Here is a 17,219-nt window from a genome sequence, read left to right as displayed (position 1 = left end):
TATTTAAGGCACACTCTCTGCTGACTCACTTGTAAATTTGCTTGTATATTCAGATAAAACTGAGGTTAGTGTACTCGCCTAGTGGTTGCTCACAGGGGCTCGTTTTGTTTGTTGGGTAATTATTGTATAGTCTTTACCTAACAGTATAAAGCAACTTGAGGCAAGTGTTTGCTGTGATTTGGAGCTAATAAACTGAACTGTTGCAAGTGTTTGCTCACAGGGAATTGTTGGGTTTATAATGTAGAACATTCATTTTTATGGAAAGCATTGTCAAGAATTTGAGCAACTTTAGAATAGAGAATGTCAGATGCCTGGGTGGCTTAGTGGTGAAGCCAGCAACCACATACACATGGTGCGGCGGCGTGGGTTCGCATCCTGGCCCGTCGCCAATTTGCCCGCATGTCTTCCCCTGTATCTTTCCCCCATTTCCTGTCTCTCTCCACTGTCGATAAAAGCTGCTGTGGCAAAAAAAAAAAAAGAATAGAGAATGTGAATTTATCGATTATTCACCAAAATTATTTGGATTAATGAAGAAAGAGTAATCTGATGATTATATTATTGTGGAAAGCAAAATGCAGCTTATTTAATCTCTAGATTCTAGACAGAGAAAGCTATTATTTCTATACTTTACATCAGATATATCTGGGTTTTATTTGTTGTGTAGACAGTAGGTTAAATTAATGTACAAAGAGCCACAAACCACTGTTTTTGTAAACATGATAATGTTTACAAAAACAGTTAAATTAAGACACAGAGAACTCTCTCTCTCTGGATGATTAGCAATTGCTTTATAAAAATTGTATAAATTAAAATGGAGATAAGTCTTGCTTGGTAGAGAAAAATATTCATAGATGGTGATAACTGTTGGCTTGATGTCAGTCTTTTTTTCTAGGAAATCCAGTCTTTTTGTCTGGATTATCATGACTTTGTATCAAGTTGTTACAAGACAGCTGATTTTTGCTAGCCATGGGTACTGACTGGAATAATTTTACAAATTATAATTTTACGGACTTTCATGACAGTACTTTAAACTGTATGCCTTTGACTGGATTTTTCAAATTATGCCTAATTCTGTTCATTGGTAATACTTCATTAATATCATTTGGTTATTCAAAAAGTTCAGTGAATGCTATTAGAAAAGCTCGCAACAACTTAACATTAAATCATTTTTTAATTTGTACAAGTCAAAAGAGTGAGACTGGTGATATTTTGCTTTGTTCTTGTTTGTGTTTGTTTTAATTAAGAGTATGTGTATGTGCATGTGATCATAGCGAAATGTGGCAATAGAAACAGGTTCAACACAAAGGCAGTACTGAGATAAAGGAGCAAAAGAGAATAAAGGATTTAATTACACTGAAGGATATATGATACTCAAAACACTTCTAGGAACTTCTGCAAGTTTAAAACCACAAACTTCCAGGAAGAGGTTTAAATTTTTTTTTTTTTTTTGGGGCCTGTCATGTCTGGCAATCGGAATGATGATCTGACTGCACTATCATACCAAACATATTTGCATTTACAAGAAGAGGTTTTCTATAGTTCTTAACTTTATTTATTCTTGTCAGATCTGACAGGCAGGAAAAGAAGAGAAAAGATAGAGAGCGTAAAGAAAGAGAAAAAAAAGGCGGGGAGAACAAAAAAATAGAGGATAGATAGCTACACATACATACACATTCACATATACATACATGCGTATACATGTACAGTCTTGCTGTAGTTGTAGTAATGTGTGAGTGTTTCTCTGTCATGGAATGTACTAAATAATGAGGGCAAGAAGCCGCAACCACCTAGCCAGCACCTAGCCAGCGGCGCCCCGGAGAAGCAGCCAACCCAGCCCCGAACCACTACCCAGTCGCTACCCCCGGCAGGGTGCACAAAACCTGGGTGTGGGAAGACCCACCCACCCACCCCCTCCTCCCACTCAAAGTGGTTGGGATGATGTGTTAGGTGTATGTAGTGAGAGGAATGTGTATGACTGTGTGAAAGCTGCAGTGCTATTAAAATTGGGAGGACAGATGTAACATGAGCACTGAGCAACAGCCTGCTCCTCATGTCTTTGAGGAGAAAAGTTCGCCTGCCCCCCCAAGGCCCTTTATGTACTATGATGTGTTGTGAGCTGTATGATGTAATTAAAAAGGAGGGGTGGGACATCATGCAGCGCAGCGAGCAGAGCCAAGGGAGTAGCCCTACTCACTATGGCACACCCCATATAAACATGATATTCATCTCATTAATTGCAACCACTACATCCTATGCAGCTTTAGTTCCCAAAAGGATTGCTCCACCTCCAGATCAAAGGTCAAACTTCTACTCCTCATTTTATTGAACAGTGACATATCTCAAGTCATTAAATATGAATAAATAGGGATGGCGTACATAGCCAAAAGTGTAGTGTGTTGGCAGAGGACAACAGCACATTTTAGAGAGTTAAAAGGGTTCAAATCCAGAAAATTATTTATTGTTTGGTAGTTCTGAGTAGGTTTGAAGTTGATTAATTGATTTATGAAAAAAAGGCAGAAAAAATATTGTTGTATGATGATTTAATAGCAGTTTTTTGGTGCGTGTACATTTTTGCCACGGTGTTCAGATGGTGCAAAATGCATAAATAGAGTGTAAATGACATGTAAGAGAAAAAGAAATTAGATTTCAAAAATTTAATGAAAAAGATGATTTCCTGCAAGAAAATTCAAGCTTTAACATGGCCAAAATTATCACCAAATGAAAAAGAAAAAAAAAAGTTGAACAAAATGTACAAAAATGCCCACGGAGGGGATAAGAGTTAAGTTCACACATTTACTCTGCTCTGCTGCCATCTGCTGATCATTTTAGATTTTTTCATGAGAAAAGACAGAGGCATGTGATCAGTGCTGTTTGCTTGTCTGTCAGCAAAATGACGCACAAACTACCTGGCTGAATTTGATGATACCTGGTGCAGCGGTGGAGGATGGATAAAGGAAGGACCAGGTTATTGATTCAGATAACCTGAAATAAAATTGCAAAACGTTGGCGTGGGTCTTGGCGGACACTCCCTTCTGCTTTCCAGTGATGTGTGAATAGCTGCAAGTTTGTGCACTATTAAAAGAAATGCGCCTGCGCAAGAATGAGAAACCTCCGATTAAGGTTCAAACTCTGAAAATATTTGATCTAAATACAAAACACGTTTTGTCTATTTTGCTATTTTTATTTTTAAAAACATGCATTTTATTCAGTTGGTTTTACATACAAATGATGCATACATACATCTTGCAGTGTAGGGTTATGTGTATACATGTAGATGTATACATATGACCACAATGATGCAGTGACTTAAAGCATAAAGCCTTTAATGGTAGAGGCGCCTGCGCATTACGCACACCGCCCTGATAGGGTAAAGCCTACAGACGACCAAACTGTACTTCCGGTGCGACCCAAACAGCTGTTTTTTTATAGTCGGAATCATCTGCGCTTTATTTTTTGCCGTATTTTTTCTTGAACCATGTCCGCACCGGGATTTGTGCTCGTGATCTTCGCGGTGTCTGTGTGGCCCGGTGAGATGGAGGTTTTCTGACAGTCTTATTAATGCCTGCACCACTGCACTCCCACTAGTCGCCGTTTATTCTGCTGTTTTTAATAATGCAATGTAATGTAAGCCTATATCAGACTGTTGTTGGGTTTTTGTAAACTTGCAATACCTGTTGGAACTATAGTCTAACCAGTACTGAAGCCATTACGTGCAAGCTTCTGTCTTATTTTCTGTTTCTTTTCTCATGTGGGTGATTTAACTGAAGGAGCCTCCAGGTTCATTAGTGGCCCGATGGCATTCATAAAGCAGGAATCTCTGGTAAGCCTTTACGAGACTACATTCCCCAAAAACAGCACATCCGTACAAGAATGCTGTATCTATTTAAGTAGCATATAAATAATCAAAAGGACTTATTAAATGGTCTTAAACACATACCACCCTGTCCTTTAAGAGTTCAAGGAACATGCTCACAAGGTGTAAATGTGGGATTTAGCTTTTTCATTATTGATAAAATGTCATACAAACTAAGCAGTTCTGTTACTGTGGCTTTGGCAGACATTGGATATCTGTCCAGAATGCAGCCAGATCATCCAGCTGTCTGCCAACATGATTTCCAGCAGGGACACTAAGGTAAAGGGCAGTTTCACTTTACTTTCACTTGATGCGTTCACTAAGCACAGGATCCAGATTGAGCAAATGGATGCCACACTCTTGTAAAATAGCTACTGTGCTTTTGCAGGGAACTGTGTATGAAAGTTTACACACTTTGTGCCAGCGCCTCCCTGAAGAGCAGGCATCAGAGTGTTATTTACAGGTGAAGGCTTATCTGCCCAAAATCCTGCAGCAAACTCCTGATCATCTGGTGAGTTTAACCTTCAGTAAGGTGTCTTTTTAGACTCAAGGAAAACAGTGAACACTGTGGCCTTCAGAGAGGCCTTTTACATCGAATATTGTGCCTGTGTGTGTTTGTAGAACCCAAGAGAGCTTTGTGCAGCTTTTGGACTTTGTGCTCCACACAAGGAGGCGAAACTGCAGAAACTTCCCCATCATGTGGCTGATGAAGATAAATCCAGCTCTGCACTTGCCACAGAAACAAAGACCGATGTTCGTATTAGAAGTAGAAGTTGAACATAAATTGAAAAGTGAAGTGAAACCCGAGTTAAACTGTTTGTGCATTATAAAAATGGTGGTCTTATCAACTAATTCTCCCTCCAGGAGCAGCTCAACCCAGTTTGCACCCTGTGTTTGTTTATTATCAAGAAGCTGGAGAGTCTGCTGCCCAAAAATATGACTGAGGTAATCTTTTCTTTATTTCAGTTTATTTAGATAACTTTATCACCATCCATCATATAAACTCTGTCTTCTCCTTCTTGCCCTGCAGGATACTATAAAGAAGCTCATGGGAGAGGTCTGCGACCTTATACCCAAAAGTTATAAGGAGCAATGTGATGATTTCATCGACAAATATGGCGTAGAGATTGTCGAATTCCTTTTGTCTTCTGCTGCACCTCACACGATATGCACTCTTCTGCATCTCTGTTTGTTCAACGAGCAGCCAGTTCCAGGTTTGTCTTATTTGTAATGAATGAATTTGGTTATTATTGGCCTGTAGGTTGGACCTGGGCCACTTCCTCAGTCACCTAATTTCTATACTGATACTGATTCCCCAGAGGTGTTCCTCCCCTCGGACTGCGAGTCATGCCGTACACTGGCTGCGCTGAGCCGACTATACCAGGGCCTCAACACCACTGAACCTCAGACTTCTGCTTTCCTGCACTCAGTGTGTGATTACCACCCTAATGCCATCCCCAAGGTCTGACTCAGCTTCTACTGATGCTTTTAGAACATCATTATATGGAACTTTAAAACACTTTGAGCCAGCAAACATTTTATGTGATTGCTCAGCTGATTATACTGTATCTAATAGCCTTTCTTTTACTTCATCCCGAACTATGAAGGTGAAATCTTTAAAGTGTGAAAGCACGAAAACCTTTCAATTATCTTTTCAGTGTGAAGCCTTCACCCATATCTACGGCTCGCGGCTGCAGAAGGTTTTGGGAAACCAGATGGAATATCCCCATGCATGTGAAGTAAGGATAAACTAAAGGTCGTATATACCCGTCCCCCACGGAAGGACACAAAAGTAACCCTTTATGTCTAACTGTCTTCACAAATTATTACACCTCTACAAGATGAGTTCTCTAAGTAGTCAGTGGGTGTACATCTGACTAGCAACTCACATCCTACTTCATCAGTTTGAATATCAGCACTGACACAAATTCTACTGTGGCCTGCAGCAGCACACTTTTTTCCTCAGCTAGAAACTGCTGTAGTCAGTTCAATACCCATCACAAACGCAGAGTAGCCACGTCAGTTCTCATGAACACCTGTCATTCTTTGGTTCTGTCTGTCCTGCAGAGAGCCGATCTGTGCGTCACCTCAAAGCAGGTGGAACCGCTGGGAAAGAATCGTTGTACCTGGGGACCAAGCTACTGGTGCAAAGATGCTGAAACTGCTCAGGAGTGTGGTGTACGTGACATTCCTTTTATTATTGGTAGTTTAACTGATAAAAAGAAATGAACATCCATGTGAAAACTACAATACACATAGTTATTCAATTAGTTCAGCCACTGGCTGCCTAAGGTTATGCATCCTGACCCAGGATTTATTCTTCTATACACTTGATAAATTCCTGCTCACTTGTTAATGAGTCTACTGTATCCAGTCTCTCTTTGGTAATAATTTAGCCTATTGATTCAGAGGGGGTTTTTTATGTTTAGTCCTTTGGTCATTAATACTACATTATAGAAATTATCAGGGTCTGTGTGGAAGGACATCAAGCTCTGCAGTGAGTTTTAGTTGTGCCACTCAAATGTCACATAATGTCATTTCTGACCAAAATCGATTAGATGAGAATACATGGAAAAGTTATTTCCATTCTTCCATCATCTTCAGTTTATCCAATTTAGGGTCATGGTTTGGCTTGAGCCTATCCCAGCTGCCATAGGGCGAGAGGCAGGGTACACCCTGGACAGGCTGCCAATCTAAGGCAGGGCTAACACAGAGATGGAGACAACCATTTATGCTCACATTCACACCTACAGTCAATTCAGAATCATGATTCATCTCTAACATTCGTGTCTTTGAATGATGGGAAGCTGGAGTACCTGGAGAGAACACATGCAGGAACAGGGAGACTGCACAAACTCCAAAAAACTCAATTTTCTTTAAAGGCCATGCATGACAGTTCAGCACGAGTAATTGTCTCTTCATGTCCTCTGACATGCATAGAGAATAGAATAGAATAGAATAGAATGCCTTCATTGTCATTATACAGGATGTACAATGAGACGACAGAAGGCTCTGACTTTATGAGCCACTACAATTTGCATTTCAAATCTACTTTGTGTTTTCAATCTGCAGAATCGAGTCTACTGTGAGAAATACATGTGGAAGAAGAATGAGTGAAGCCTGCCAGACTGACTGCAGCCATGTGCACACAATGGCCTACTTTCTACAAGTTGATTAAATTGTTAAATGTTTAATATCTATGATGCACTGATTACATTTTTTAATTTTGTTGTTGCTATTTTACAAGTAAATTTTGCATCGCATATACCAGGACAGTCAATCAGCCATATGAACGTTTCACATAAAGTTTCCGTTTTGCATGAAGTTTTATGAAACTGAAGCTGGGATTCATTAGTTCCGTGAGAAGTATTATTCTGTATATTATAGTTGTTTTATGAATGTGAAAAACTGCAAACTCTTCGTCCCTGTGCTAGTCACACACTGAGCTCAGTGTATACTTCAGACAATTTCAACAACTGACTGTTCAACACAACTGGAAAACTGCTTCTTCTGTAATATAATTGCTCTTGTGATGACTCCTGTTGCAAATGACTACATACAAATAAAACTGGTATAATTAAATTGGTGTAGTGTAAAAATTTAACCCACAGACACGCACGTGTGCTGGAGCTGGTTTATTTAGAAACTTCCACATAGTAAAAAGATAAAACTGTGAAAAAAAAAAAAAAAAAAAAAAAAAACCATGTAGACATTTACATGCATTTGCTTCTTGTGGTTGTAAAGAATGCCCTGATGGTCTCTTGTCACTTTGATTCAATATTCTGGTACTGTTTTAGAATACCCAGTCATTTCCAAAACAACCTCAAGACCTCTGGTCATTCACAATGAGCACGACTCTGCCTCACTTACACCCCCGTGTGGTTGTTTGTTTCATTACTTTCTTGCCTCTTCCAAATCTGTGGGGGGGGGGAGAGATTGCAATCAGGAAATTGGACTCCTTGTTGAGTTAAATTATTTTTTACTTTAAGATAGGATTCAGACAATATTTCATACAAGCTCATTAAGACATTTGTTTTTTATTGTGCGTGCAAAAACTGAGTGGTTGACTTGCCTGGATGTAAGCCTCTGACAGTGTGATCATTTGAGGAAGAATGTCAGTCACCTGCAGGTCCTGCATCTCATACCACTTTCCAGTTCCCTGATTAAACACAAAGGCACATGGATACTGTTTATGACAAACCACATTTCACAAAACCTGAAGTCTTTCATTTGCATGGTTAATTCCAACAGTAATATCAGAAACTTGTAGATGCAATTTACATGATGCAGAACATGTATTCTGTACGCTCCCTCATTGGGTTTCCCATCATGCACTACATTTGCAATAAGGTCATAAGTTGTGTTCTTCTCAGTGACTTGAGCTTCTTCTGTCAAGTATTCACGAAGGTCTACATTCCTGTTGAAACACACAAAGTGATGACATACCAAAGACACAATGTACATAAATACAAGAGATACAACACATAATAATAATAATAATAATAACAATAAAATCTTTGATCAAGGCTATATACTTTGTCTGAATACTTTGAAAATACGAACAGCACTTACGTGATCGGGAAGTTGACGATTGTGGGATTCTTTTCCACAAAGAAGTTGTTCTTGGTGAATCTTTTGATGCAAAAAATGAGGTACGGGGGCAGTTTGGTCAACTGGAACCTTTTGAGAAAATTCTCTTTGTAGGTTTTGTATTCCTGAAATTAAATACAGGGAAAATGCACAGATTTGTTCTCACTGTTCAATTATTAATGCAACAAACTCATAGCTAAATAAAACTGTTGATTGGATAATATTTTGAACTTTAAAGACTCCAACTGTAAATTTAAATATTTTACACCCTCATAAAATTAACTAATGCTAGCAATTGAATTTTATGATCTTTAAGTGGGCCACAACACTCTTGACTGCATTTGAGGAAAAAATTTTTTTTGTTTAAATGTAAGTGTGGACACCTTTAGACTTCTACCCAAGACGACTGAATGATGTGACTGAATCAAAGGTGCTTCAACAAAGGTGCACACTTATGAAAATCAGCTTACTGTATCTTTTTTAAAAAGTTTTCCCTAACACATCTGCTTGTTTTTCAACTGAATTGTTCAAACACCTGTTATGGGTCACAGTAAAGGTGGGAAAAGTTTTGAAATGATTTATTGTGGTAGTTTAAAACCCACTTCCATTTTCTTGTGTCAACTACACTAACCCTTTCTGGTAAAACACTGTCATCTAGTGCTGAAACTTTGAGTTAGATTTTGCAAATTCTGCTTAATATTACTGCAGGGTCAACAGTAGTTCAGATCACTGCACTGCAATATTGAAACAGCAGTATTTGCGAGCTGTTTTACTTTTAGTTTGTGTTTGATTATCAAAGCCAGTAGGATTAAAAGAAATCAGTACCTTTTCTGTGCTGCCATTGAACTTGCCCAGGATGTTGAAGAGAGGAACCTGTGGGATTATAAGCTGTTCTTTCTCATCCTTGTACAGTGGCGCAGTTGGGAGGTCAAGGGTCAGGAACAGGAAGGTAGACTCAGACATCTGTTCCTGATACTCCTCTGTTGTAAGCAGTGCCTCTTTTTCCTCTGGTGGCTGTAATATTTCGATAAACACAATATAGATTCTCAAAACATAATTACCACTTTATTCACAGGAAATATGCTACGTATTTACAGAATATATAGTACATATATAGACACTTAGCAAAGCTGCATTTTAAAGGCATGCAGAAATAAAGAATTTTTATCAGATACTTAAATGAATCTGATCTTTTCTATTACTAAAGTTAATCAAGTTCCAGATGATTTCAAAAACACAAGCAAGAATCTCACCAAATCTGGGTGTGGAAGTTTCTTGGAGAAGATCCGCATGCAGCCTTGAAACGCTTTTGTAATGATTGCTATGGGAGAAGAGAGAAAAGAGGTTTGATGGCTTTTACTGACTGCCATGATCTTTTTCCTTTTCCCATTAGGGATCATCTGCCTCTATCTCACACTATCTCTAGCATTCTCTTCTGTTACACCAGTGGTTCTCAAATCCAGGCCTCGTGGCCCAGTGTCCTGCAGGTTTTAGATGTGTCTCTGCTTCAACACACCTGAGTCAAATATAGATATTAGCAGGACTCTGGAGAACTTGACCGCATACTGAGAAGGTAATTCAGCAATTTGATTCAGGTCTGTTGGATCAGGGACACATCTAATACCTGCAGGACACTGGGCCACGAGGCCTGGATTTGAGAACCACTGTGTTACACCAACCTCCTTCATTACATCCATGAATCTTCGCTGTGGTCTTCCTCTTTTCCTTCTGCCTGTTATCGTATTCAATTGTGCAATATATCCACTATCCCTCCTCTGCACATGTTCAAACCACCGCAGCCTTGCTTCTCTAACTTTGTCTCCAAACCACTGAACCTGAGTTTTCCCTCTGACATTTCTAATCCTGTCCATCGTGGTCATTTCCAATGAAAATCTTAACATCTTCAACTCCAAACCATACATCACAGCAGGTCTCACTACCATCTTGTAAACCTTCCCTTTCACTCTTGCTGCTGTCACAAATCACCCCTGACACTCATCTCCACCTACTCAACCCTGTCTGCACTCTCTTCTTCACCTCTCTTGTGCACTGCCCATTGCTTCTGATGGTTGACCCCAGCTATTTAAATTCATTTACCATCACTTCCTCTGCTTCTTTCAGCATAACTGTTACACCCGTCTCCCTCCTTATTCACACATATGGATTCTTGCTTTTATTGACTTTCATTCCTCTTCTCTCCAGAGCATACCTCCACCTCTCAATGTTCTCTTCCACCTGCTATCACTACAGATTTACAGTGTCATTTGTGAACACCATATTCCATGGAGACTCCTGCCTGACTTCATGTGTCAACCTATTCATCATCATTGCACAATCATAATATGATGTAATATAATAAACATGTTTAATGCAGATATTGCAGATTCTAAATGAATAGAAATGTAATTAACCATTAATGCCATTAAGCTCCTTTTAATATCACTTCCATTAACGCATCATAATCACTCACATGACTTCTTCTTTGTGCCTCCGAGAGCACCATGCAGGGCATTTAAGAACCATGTCATGAAGTCCACAGCATCACCTGCAGAATAGAAAACAACAAATTAGGACTACAACCTATTTTCCATAGAACATGTGTTATAAGCCTTCCTGAGGCCAGAAAGTACAACTTAGTCAATTTAAAGGAATACCTTGCTTTGTAATTTGGAAGTTCTTCTTGCTGCACAGCACTACAGCCTGCAGCATCTCGTGGGGAGACACGTGGGCCTTAAAGTTTCTTGGATTCCAAAGTTTGCGCATCAGCTCACCAAACCTCTGCACCAAGAGAAACATGATGTCTCCTGGAGGCCTGCGGATTCCTCTGTAGTTTTCCTCCTCCAGGAAGTAATTTCGCAACGGTGGAACATTAGAAAAAGCCTTAAAAGGAGAGACACAAATGAGAATGGATGATATTATTCAGAAAATTTACACCAACTAATAAGATCTATAGTCACAGATGTCCATACCTGTAACACCACATTGGCATAGTCATTGGCTTTAATGTTGTTGAGCCCTACAATGCCCGGTAGGTATGTTGTACCATCATAGGCTCTGTACAGTTTACCCTGCTTGTCCAGCCCTGCAATGTGCTGCTTGGTGAAAGTTGGTTTCAGGACATACTGTAGAGAGAAGTGTCAACAAATCAACTGTTTGTGTTATAACTGATACAAAACCAGAGTAAGAAAAACTGACAGAATCAAACAGAACATTGTTAGTATCACATTACACTGTAAACGCTGGTGCTTTACAACAACTTCAATCAATCCTATAACAGTTTAGTCGAGTAGTTTATTCACTGAATTCAGCTTAAAAAAAAAAAAATCACTAAATTAGGTATGTTTTGACTATGAGTTCATCTCCTGCTATCCATCAGAGTTCACATAACTACATAACAGTGCTATCTGTGCAATATCGTTTACATCACCTGACTCATCGGAGGTGGTTGAATGTGCTTGGGCTGAATTGATATCAATTCGCTTACTGGTGACATTTGTTGCCATGTTTCTAATTTTCTGAACAATTTCCTTGAATGGCTTTCCTGTCCTTACACTCTGCTGAGCTGCCATAAAGCTGTATCAGCTGTAGTTGAGTTTGGAGACTTGATCAACTTTTTGAAAGTATGTCTACTCTGCTCATCTTTCCGTAGCCATTCCGAAATGTTCTCATTCGCTCATCTTTCGTTTGGTACTTTTCAGCAAATGCTGAGCGCTTGTTGTGGAAATGTCTTTCAATGTTACATTTTTTTGTTATTTGCCGATTTCTTGCCGCGTATCAAGCACACAGGTAAGTCAGCATCATTCGTGGTAAATTCAAATTAATTTGAATTCAGTGAGTTCACTGTACTCAAATGCCCTCCCCAGTCACCAGAGCTCAGTCCAATAGCACACTTTTTGGGATGCTATCATATCGATATGAACCAAAATATCCAAGGAATATTTCCAACACCTTGTTGAATCTATGCCATAGGCCAGGGATCCTCAAATCCAGGCCTCGAGGGCCGGTGTCCTGCAAGTTTTAGATGTGTCTCTGCTTCAACACACCTGAGTCAAATACAGAAATCATTAGCAGGACTCTGGAGAACTTGACTGCATACTGAGGAGGCAATTCAGCCATTTGATTCAGGTGTGTTGGATCAGGGACACATCTAAAACCTGCAGGACACCGGACCTTGAGGCCTGGATTTGAGGATCCCTGCCATAGGCAGTTGTGAAGGCAAATGGAGGTTCAACCTGGTAGTAACAAGGTGTACCTCGTAAAGTGGCCAGTGAGTTGTACATGAATTCCAGTTTTAGAGTGAAAAGCAGTCCTTTACTTACTGTGATGTCTTCTAGTGAAGAGTCAATGATCTCATAGTTATCTGGCAGACAGTAAAACTTGAGTGTGTGCAGGTTGAGGAACACATGATGGCTAAACTGTACACTGTGAGTGTATGCGTGAGACTTCAAACCTCTTCCTACAAGAAAGCAAACACGAATCAATCCATGTACAACAGGGCGTCTGATCCCCGGTTAAAATGGCCTCATTAATTTGCCTACCTTGAAAGTATTTCCCACATATAAGGCAGGCGTAGACGTTGATGTGGGAGAGAGAGATGGAGCAGAGCTTCTCAAAGTCAAAGTCCAGCACACTCCTGTAGGATTGAGGCACACATTTGAATTCACCTGCAAAGGTGGACGACAGATTTTAGCGCTCATTTCATTGGCATGCGCAGTCGACTCCGTCCTACCTGTTTATGGTGTCAAGATATGGGCAGTGGCGGCTTCTTCGGTCTTCCACTACATTTCCTCTTCCAACTTTGGCTGCTACTGCAACGTGAAGCGATCCGAGACGAAAAATATCAGCCCAGACCATGTACCATCAATTCAAAGCAAAAAGCTAAACATGCTAACTAGCTTAGCTTAAAGATTGTGAAACCGGTGGGCTGGTTTTCAAACACCGGGTGCTTTTAAAATGAGAGGTATCTTTGTTTTAACTAAACATTGGTGATACTTATTGCGCCATCGGCGTGTTACTGGGCAGACCCGTGACAAAAAGCGAACGCACCACCGGCTAACAACAAAACTAATGGCTAACCAAACGCAGGGCATACGTTTGACGAAAGTCTACTTACCTCCGTCTTCGTTGTCATCATCATCTAAATCCGCCTCTCTTTCTCGCTTCAATGAAACCATAGCAGCAGACAGATTTCAAAGCAACGGCGTCAAAACAGCGGAGAAGCCAAAAGTTTATGTTATTAGGAAAGAGCGATGAATGGGTCAAACACCGTGCGCCTCGAAACTCGCGGCGGTAGCAAGTAGCAGACTAAAACCTAACCCGGAGTTTGAAAACTCAGTAACGCTACACCCACCTTTAGTATGTGACCAAACCTAAAGTTGTTAATGGCAGATTGCTAACGTGTAACCTGATTTTTGGTGTGGTTTTTTTATATGTAAAAACGTTTGTCATGCGTGGGTAATCTTGTTTATGGTGCGTAGTTTAATTTTTATTATTATTATTAACTCCGGGAGCATTATGATTGGACAACCAGTTATCGTTAGCAGTAGCTATATAGCTTTCTGAGCGTTCACAGTGTTCTGATAGGGACTTGTTGCAGTCATTAGGGCATAAATATTGTCGTCGTTTGAAAACGGTTTGCTGAAATGGATGTTTTAAGAGAAGAAGGGGTCCATGAGCTGAAATACAAACCGGGTGGCCGTTTGGACATGAGCCACGGCTTCCTGCACCATATCCGGAGGAACCAGATTGCTAGGTGAGTTCCTCGGCTACTATTAGCTTAGGCTAGTAGGCAGTACACCAGTTCATTCAGCTGACATTATCATCATTATCATAATTAGTGAAAAGTAATTTTATGATGGAGAAAACGTTATCATGTTAATAACACACGCTTTTACCTCTCAAAATACTTTGAGAGGTCGCAGAGGCCTGTTGGCCAGTTCTCTTTGATTTTAGGACACTGGAGAGCAAAATAACACAATTGTATGTTGCAAAAACTTAAATCAATGCACGCATCCGTTGCCAAATGAGAACAATCCAGTTTGACCTGACAGAAGACCCCCAAAATAGTAGGAAAACAGTTATATACATAGTCAAATATTCCGTTGTATTTTCATAGGTTGTATTTGTAGAGTACTTGGTTGAGGCTAGTATTTTTAGGGGTGTGTAGTGTACGACCTTAGATGGGCAAATATAACAGCATGTTTTACACTAACTGGGTGGTGAGTATAGATTTTATTTCAGTTTTTGAAATGCATTTCACCAAAACAAATACTGAGGAATAGCCTTCTTTTATGATTCATTTCTCGAAAAATGCATCAAGTAAGGATACGCAGATATACAGCTGTGGTCAGAAGTTTACATACATTCATCATGGGCATGAATGTCATGGTCATTTAGGGCTTTTAAGGATTTCTTTGAAATGTTATTTTTCCAGGGTGGAAATATTGTACAGCATACATCTTTAATGACTTTAATAAAACGTAAAAAGTTTGAATTTATTTTGGATTTTCTTTGATCCACAAAAGTATACATACAGGCTCAAATATATACATTTAGATTAGAATAGGTTCAATTTATTGTCATTGCATATGTTACAAGTACATTGCAACAAAATGCAGATTGCATCTAACCAGAAGTGCTTGAGCGGTGATTTTAAAAAAAAAAGAGAGAGAAAGAGAAATTAGGAAATTAGGGCTTATTGGTAAAAAGGACATTTCTGTCAGTGTGGTAGTGTTTGATGTTTATCAGTTGTCATTTTGCGCTGGTTAAATATTCTAAGATTGTATAAAAACTCAAAGACTTTAAAATTGTTATTAATTTATAAATAACTCAGCCACTGTCCTGAGGTACTAAGAATCTTTTAAAACCTGTGCCATTAAAGAACAGATCGTAACATGCATCATTTGTGAGAAATCCAAAAATGTGCAGGTTTGCGTCACAGCTTTATGTCAGTGCATTAAAATAGCAAAGATTTAAATTGTACCATTTACATTTTGCTCAGATACACAAAATATATCAGGCTGATTGCTGTTGACATTTAAGATAATGAGACCTATAATGTTGGATAATGGTTGGTCAATTTAAAAATCATAATCGAAAAAGGGGTCACTCCATTAACGCTTGTGTTTGACCAAACATGTGACTAACACATCACGTCACATTTTCTGCATTAATAAAATGTTGATTCCTTGGCTCAAGAGATGACTATGATAAAGAAGTGAAGCAAGCCAAAGAGCTTCAGCGGCGGAGACATACCACAACCCCTAGAAGACCCCGTCGACCTGATATGCAAGTGTACCATCCCCGAAGAAGACGTAAGACTGATGTGCTTTCTCTTAACGTTTGCGCCGACGATTGTGCATCCACTAAAGAGAAAATAATGTAAATGTGTGCTCATTTTCCAGATGGTTCAGAGCCAGGGGCCGGTGCTGATGCTGAAGAAAATGAGAGTGGGTCAAGCACAGAGACTGACGGCAGTGGTACTGAACTCTTCTGGCTTGAATATGAGGCAGATTCTGGTACCGTTACATCCATCCTTGTGCACAAGGTTAATGCAGACTCCTCTTTCTGATGTTTCTGGCTCTTTGATTGTTTCCTGTGTGTAATTCCTTTAAATTACATCTGTTTCTAAAGGAGGATAAGCCTGAGAAGGTGGTAGAACGTGTTGCAGAGAAGAACATCCTGGATGCGGCCATGAGGGCAGCTCTAAAGACTCGAATTCGAAAGGAAATTGACAAAAGGCGAGACAAACGCTGAGTAATCATCACATTACAACCACCAAGGAGCTTCAGACAAAGAGGAGTAATGCTTCAATCGCTCCTCCAAAGCACTGTTGTGTGTTAAGGGTATAAGAAGGATCATTTAGAGTGATTGTCAGCAGAGATCTAATATGGTGACTTGCATTCAGGCCATTTTTTTTGGAAGAAGGAACGGTGCAGATTATGGTTTGGAGTTGCTTTCAGGTTTATTTATTGCAATTTCTAACCTTGGGACAGTTACAGTACGCCCTAATTCACGTATTGGGGACACATTCAAGTTGACTGGACTTTTTAAAATTATGTTACTTTCTAATAGTTACATTCAGAAGGAGCAGGTACTCTTGAGCACAGAGCCCTAGAAATGTGTGTCTTCTGTGTCCTGTGATTCTTGTGTTTACAAAGATCCTTTTTTAATTGAGATTTTAACTTTCTTTGTTTTTTGGTAAAGTGCTTTCAGATGTACGTCAATCTGTCAGCAATCCCATGTTTGGAAATAAGGGAAATTAGTTTGGAGTTGGAGAGTTTAGTAGATGATTTTTTTTTTTTTTTTTTTTTTGGGGGGGGGGGGGGGGAATCTATGTTTTGTAGTTTTCAGTGCTCTGATTTACTTTGGATTGTTGAGAGACTTATTTTTGATACTGTAATATTTTGAGGTTGTTTTTTTAGGACGGTACACTTTCCATATAAAATGCATAAAAGCCATGTATTGGTGCTGACGAGTCGTGTGTGGATGTGCACTTATGGAACTGAACAGATAAAATCTGGCTGTTTTTTTACTTTTTACTTATCTTATAGGACACATTTAAAAATGTATATAATACTGGACTATAGAAAAATACTACATCAGTTTTATTTGACAGAAATGTTTCAACATCAGATCTTCAGCAGGTGGCACTGTAAGACTTAAAAACCCTGCAGGCATCTTTGCTTTAGTTTCTCTCCTCCTGTTTAAATCAGATTTCACTCTGTACAAAAACGTGCTGTACACTGTCGTTTCCATAAAAAGAGCGCTTTGAATC

The 17,219-nt window shown here is 39.5% G+C and overlaps 3 protein-coding genes across 3 annotated transcripts; 2 read left to right on the top strand and 1 right to left on the bottom strand.

Moving 5' to 3' along the window:
* The first annotated feature begins 3,370 nt into the window (after positions 1-3,370).
* On the top strand, positions 3,371-7,422 carry sftpbb (surfactant protein Bb). Its single transcript, XM_030737794.1, has 11 exons — positions 3,371-3,527; positions 3,768-3,820; positions 4,058-4,132; positions 4,242-4,364; positions 4,475-4,606; positions 4,718-4,798; positions 4,884-5,067; positions 5,173-5,315; positions 5,512-5,592; positions 5,921-6,031; positions 6,926-7,422. Exons 1-11 carry the CDS (start codon positions 3,476-3,478, stop codon positions 6,968-6,970), a joined length of 1,080 nt encoding a protein of 359 aa, XP_030593654.1. The 5' UTR covers positions 3,371-3,475; the 3' UTR covers positions 6,971-7,422.
* A 51-nt stretch (positions 7,423-7,473) lies between these two features.
* usp39 (ubiquitin specific peptidase 39) lies at positions 7,474-13,753 on the bottom strand. The gene is made up of 13 exons (XM_030738481.1): positions 13,557-13,753; positions 13,173-13,251; positions 12,982-13,076; positions 12,763-12,899; positions 11,413-11,565; positions 11,098-11,323; positions 10,914-10,988; positions 9,697-9,764; positions 9,269-9,457; positions 8,426-8,568; positions 8,135-8,270; positions 7,926-8,012; positions 7,474-7,770 (listed from the first exon to the last, which is right to left on the bottom strand). The coding sequence occupies exons 1-13, from the start codon at positions 13,615-13,617 to the stop codon at positions 7,720-7,722; spliced, it is 1,500 nt and encodes a 499-aa protein (XP_030594341.1). The 5' UTR covers positions 13,618-13,753; the 3' UTR covers positions 7,474-7,719.
* On the top strand, positions 13,705-16,729 carry c9h2orf68 (chromosome 9 C2orf68 homolog). The gene is made up of 4 exons (XM_030738482.1): positions 13,705-14,195; positions 15,641-15,756; positions 15,847-15,989; positions 16,076-16,729. Exons 1-4 carry the CDS (start codon positions 14,086-14,088, stop codon positions 16,196-16,198), a joined length of 492 nt encoding a protein of 163 aa, XP_030594342.1. The 5' UTR covers positions 13,705-14,085; the 3' UTR covers positions 16,199-16,729.
* Positions 16,730-17,219: the final 490 nt, after the last annotated feature.

The sequence above is a fragment of the Archocentrus centrarchus genome, chromosome 9 (genome assembly GCF_007364275.1).
Source record: "Archocentrus centrarchus isolate MPI-CPG fArcCen1 chromosome 9, fArcCen1, whole genome shotgun sequence".
In the NCBI taxonomy this organism is placed as follows: domain Eukaryota; kingdom Metazoa; phylum Chordata; class Actinopteri; order Cichliformes; family Cichlidae; genus Archocentrus; species Archocentrus centrarchus.
This window is presented reverse-complemented; position numbering and strand designations above follow the sequence as displayed.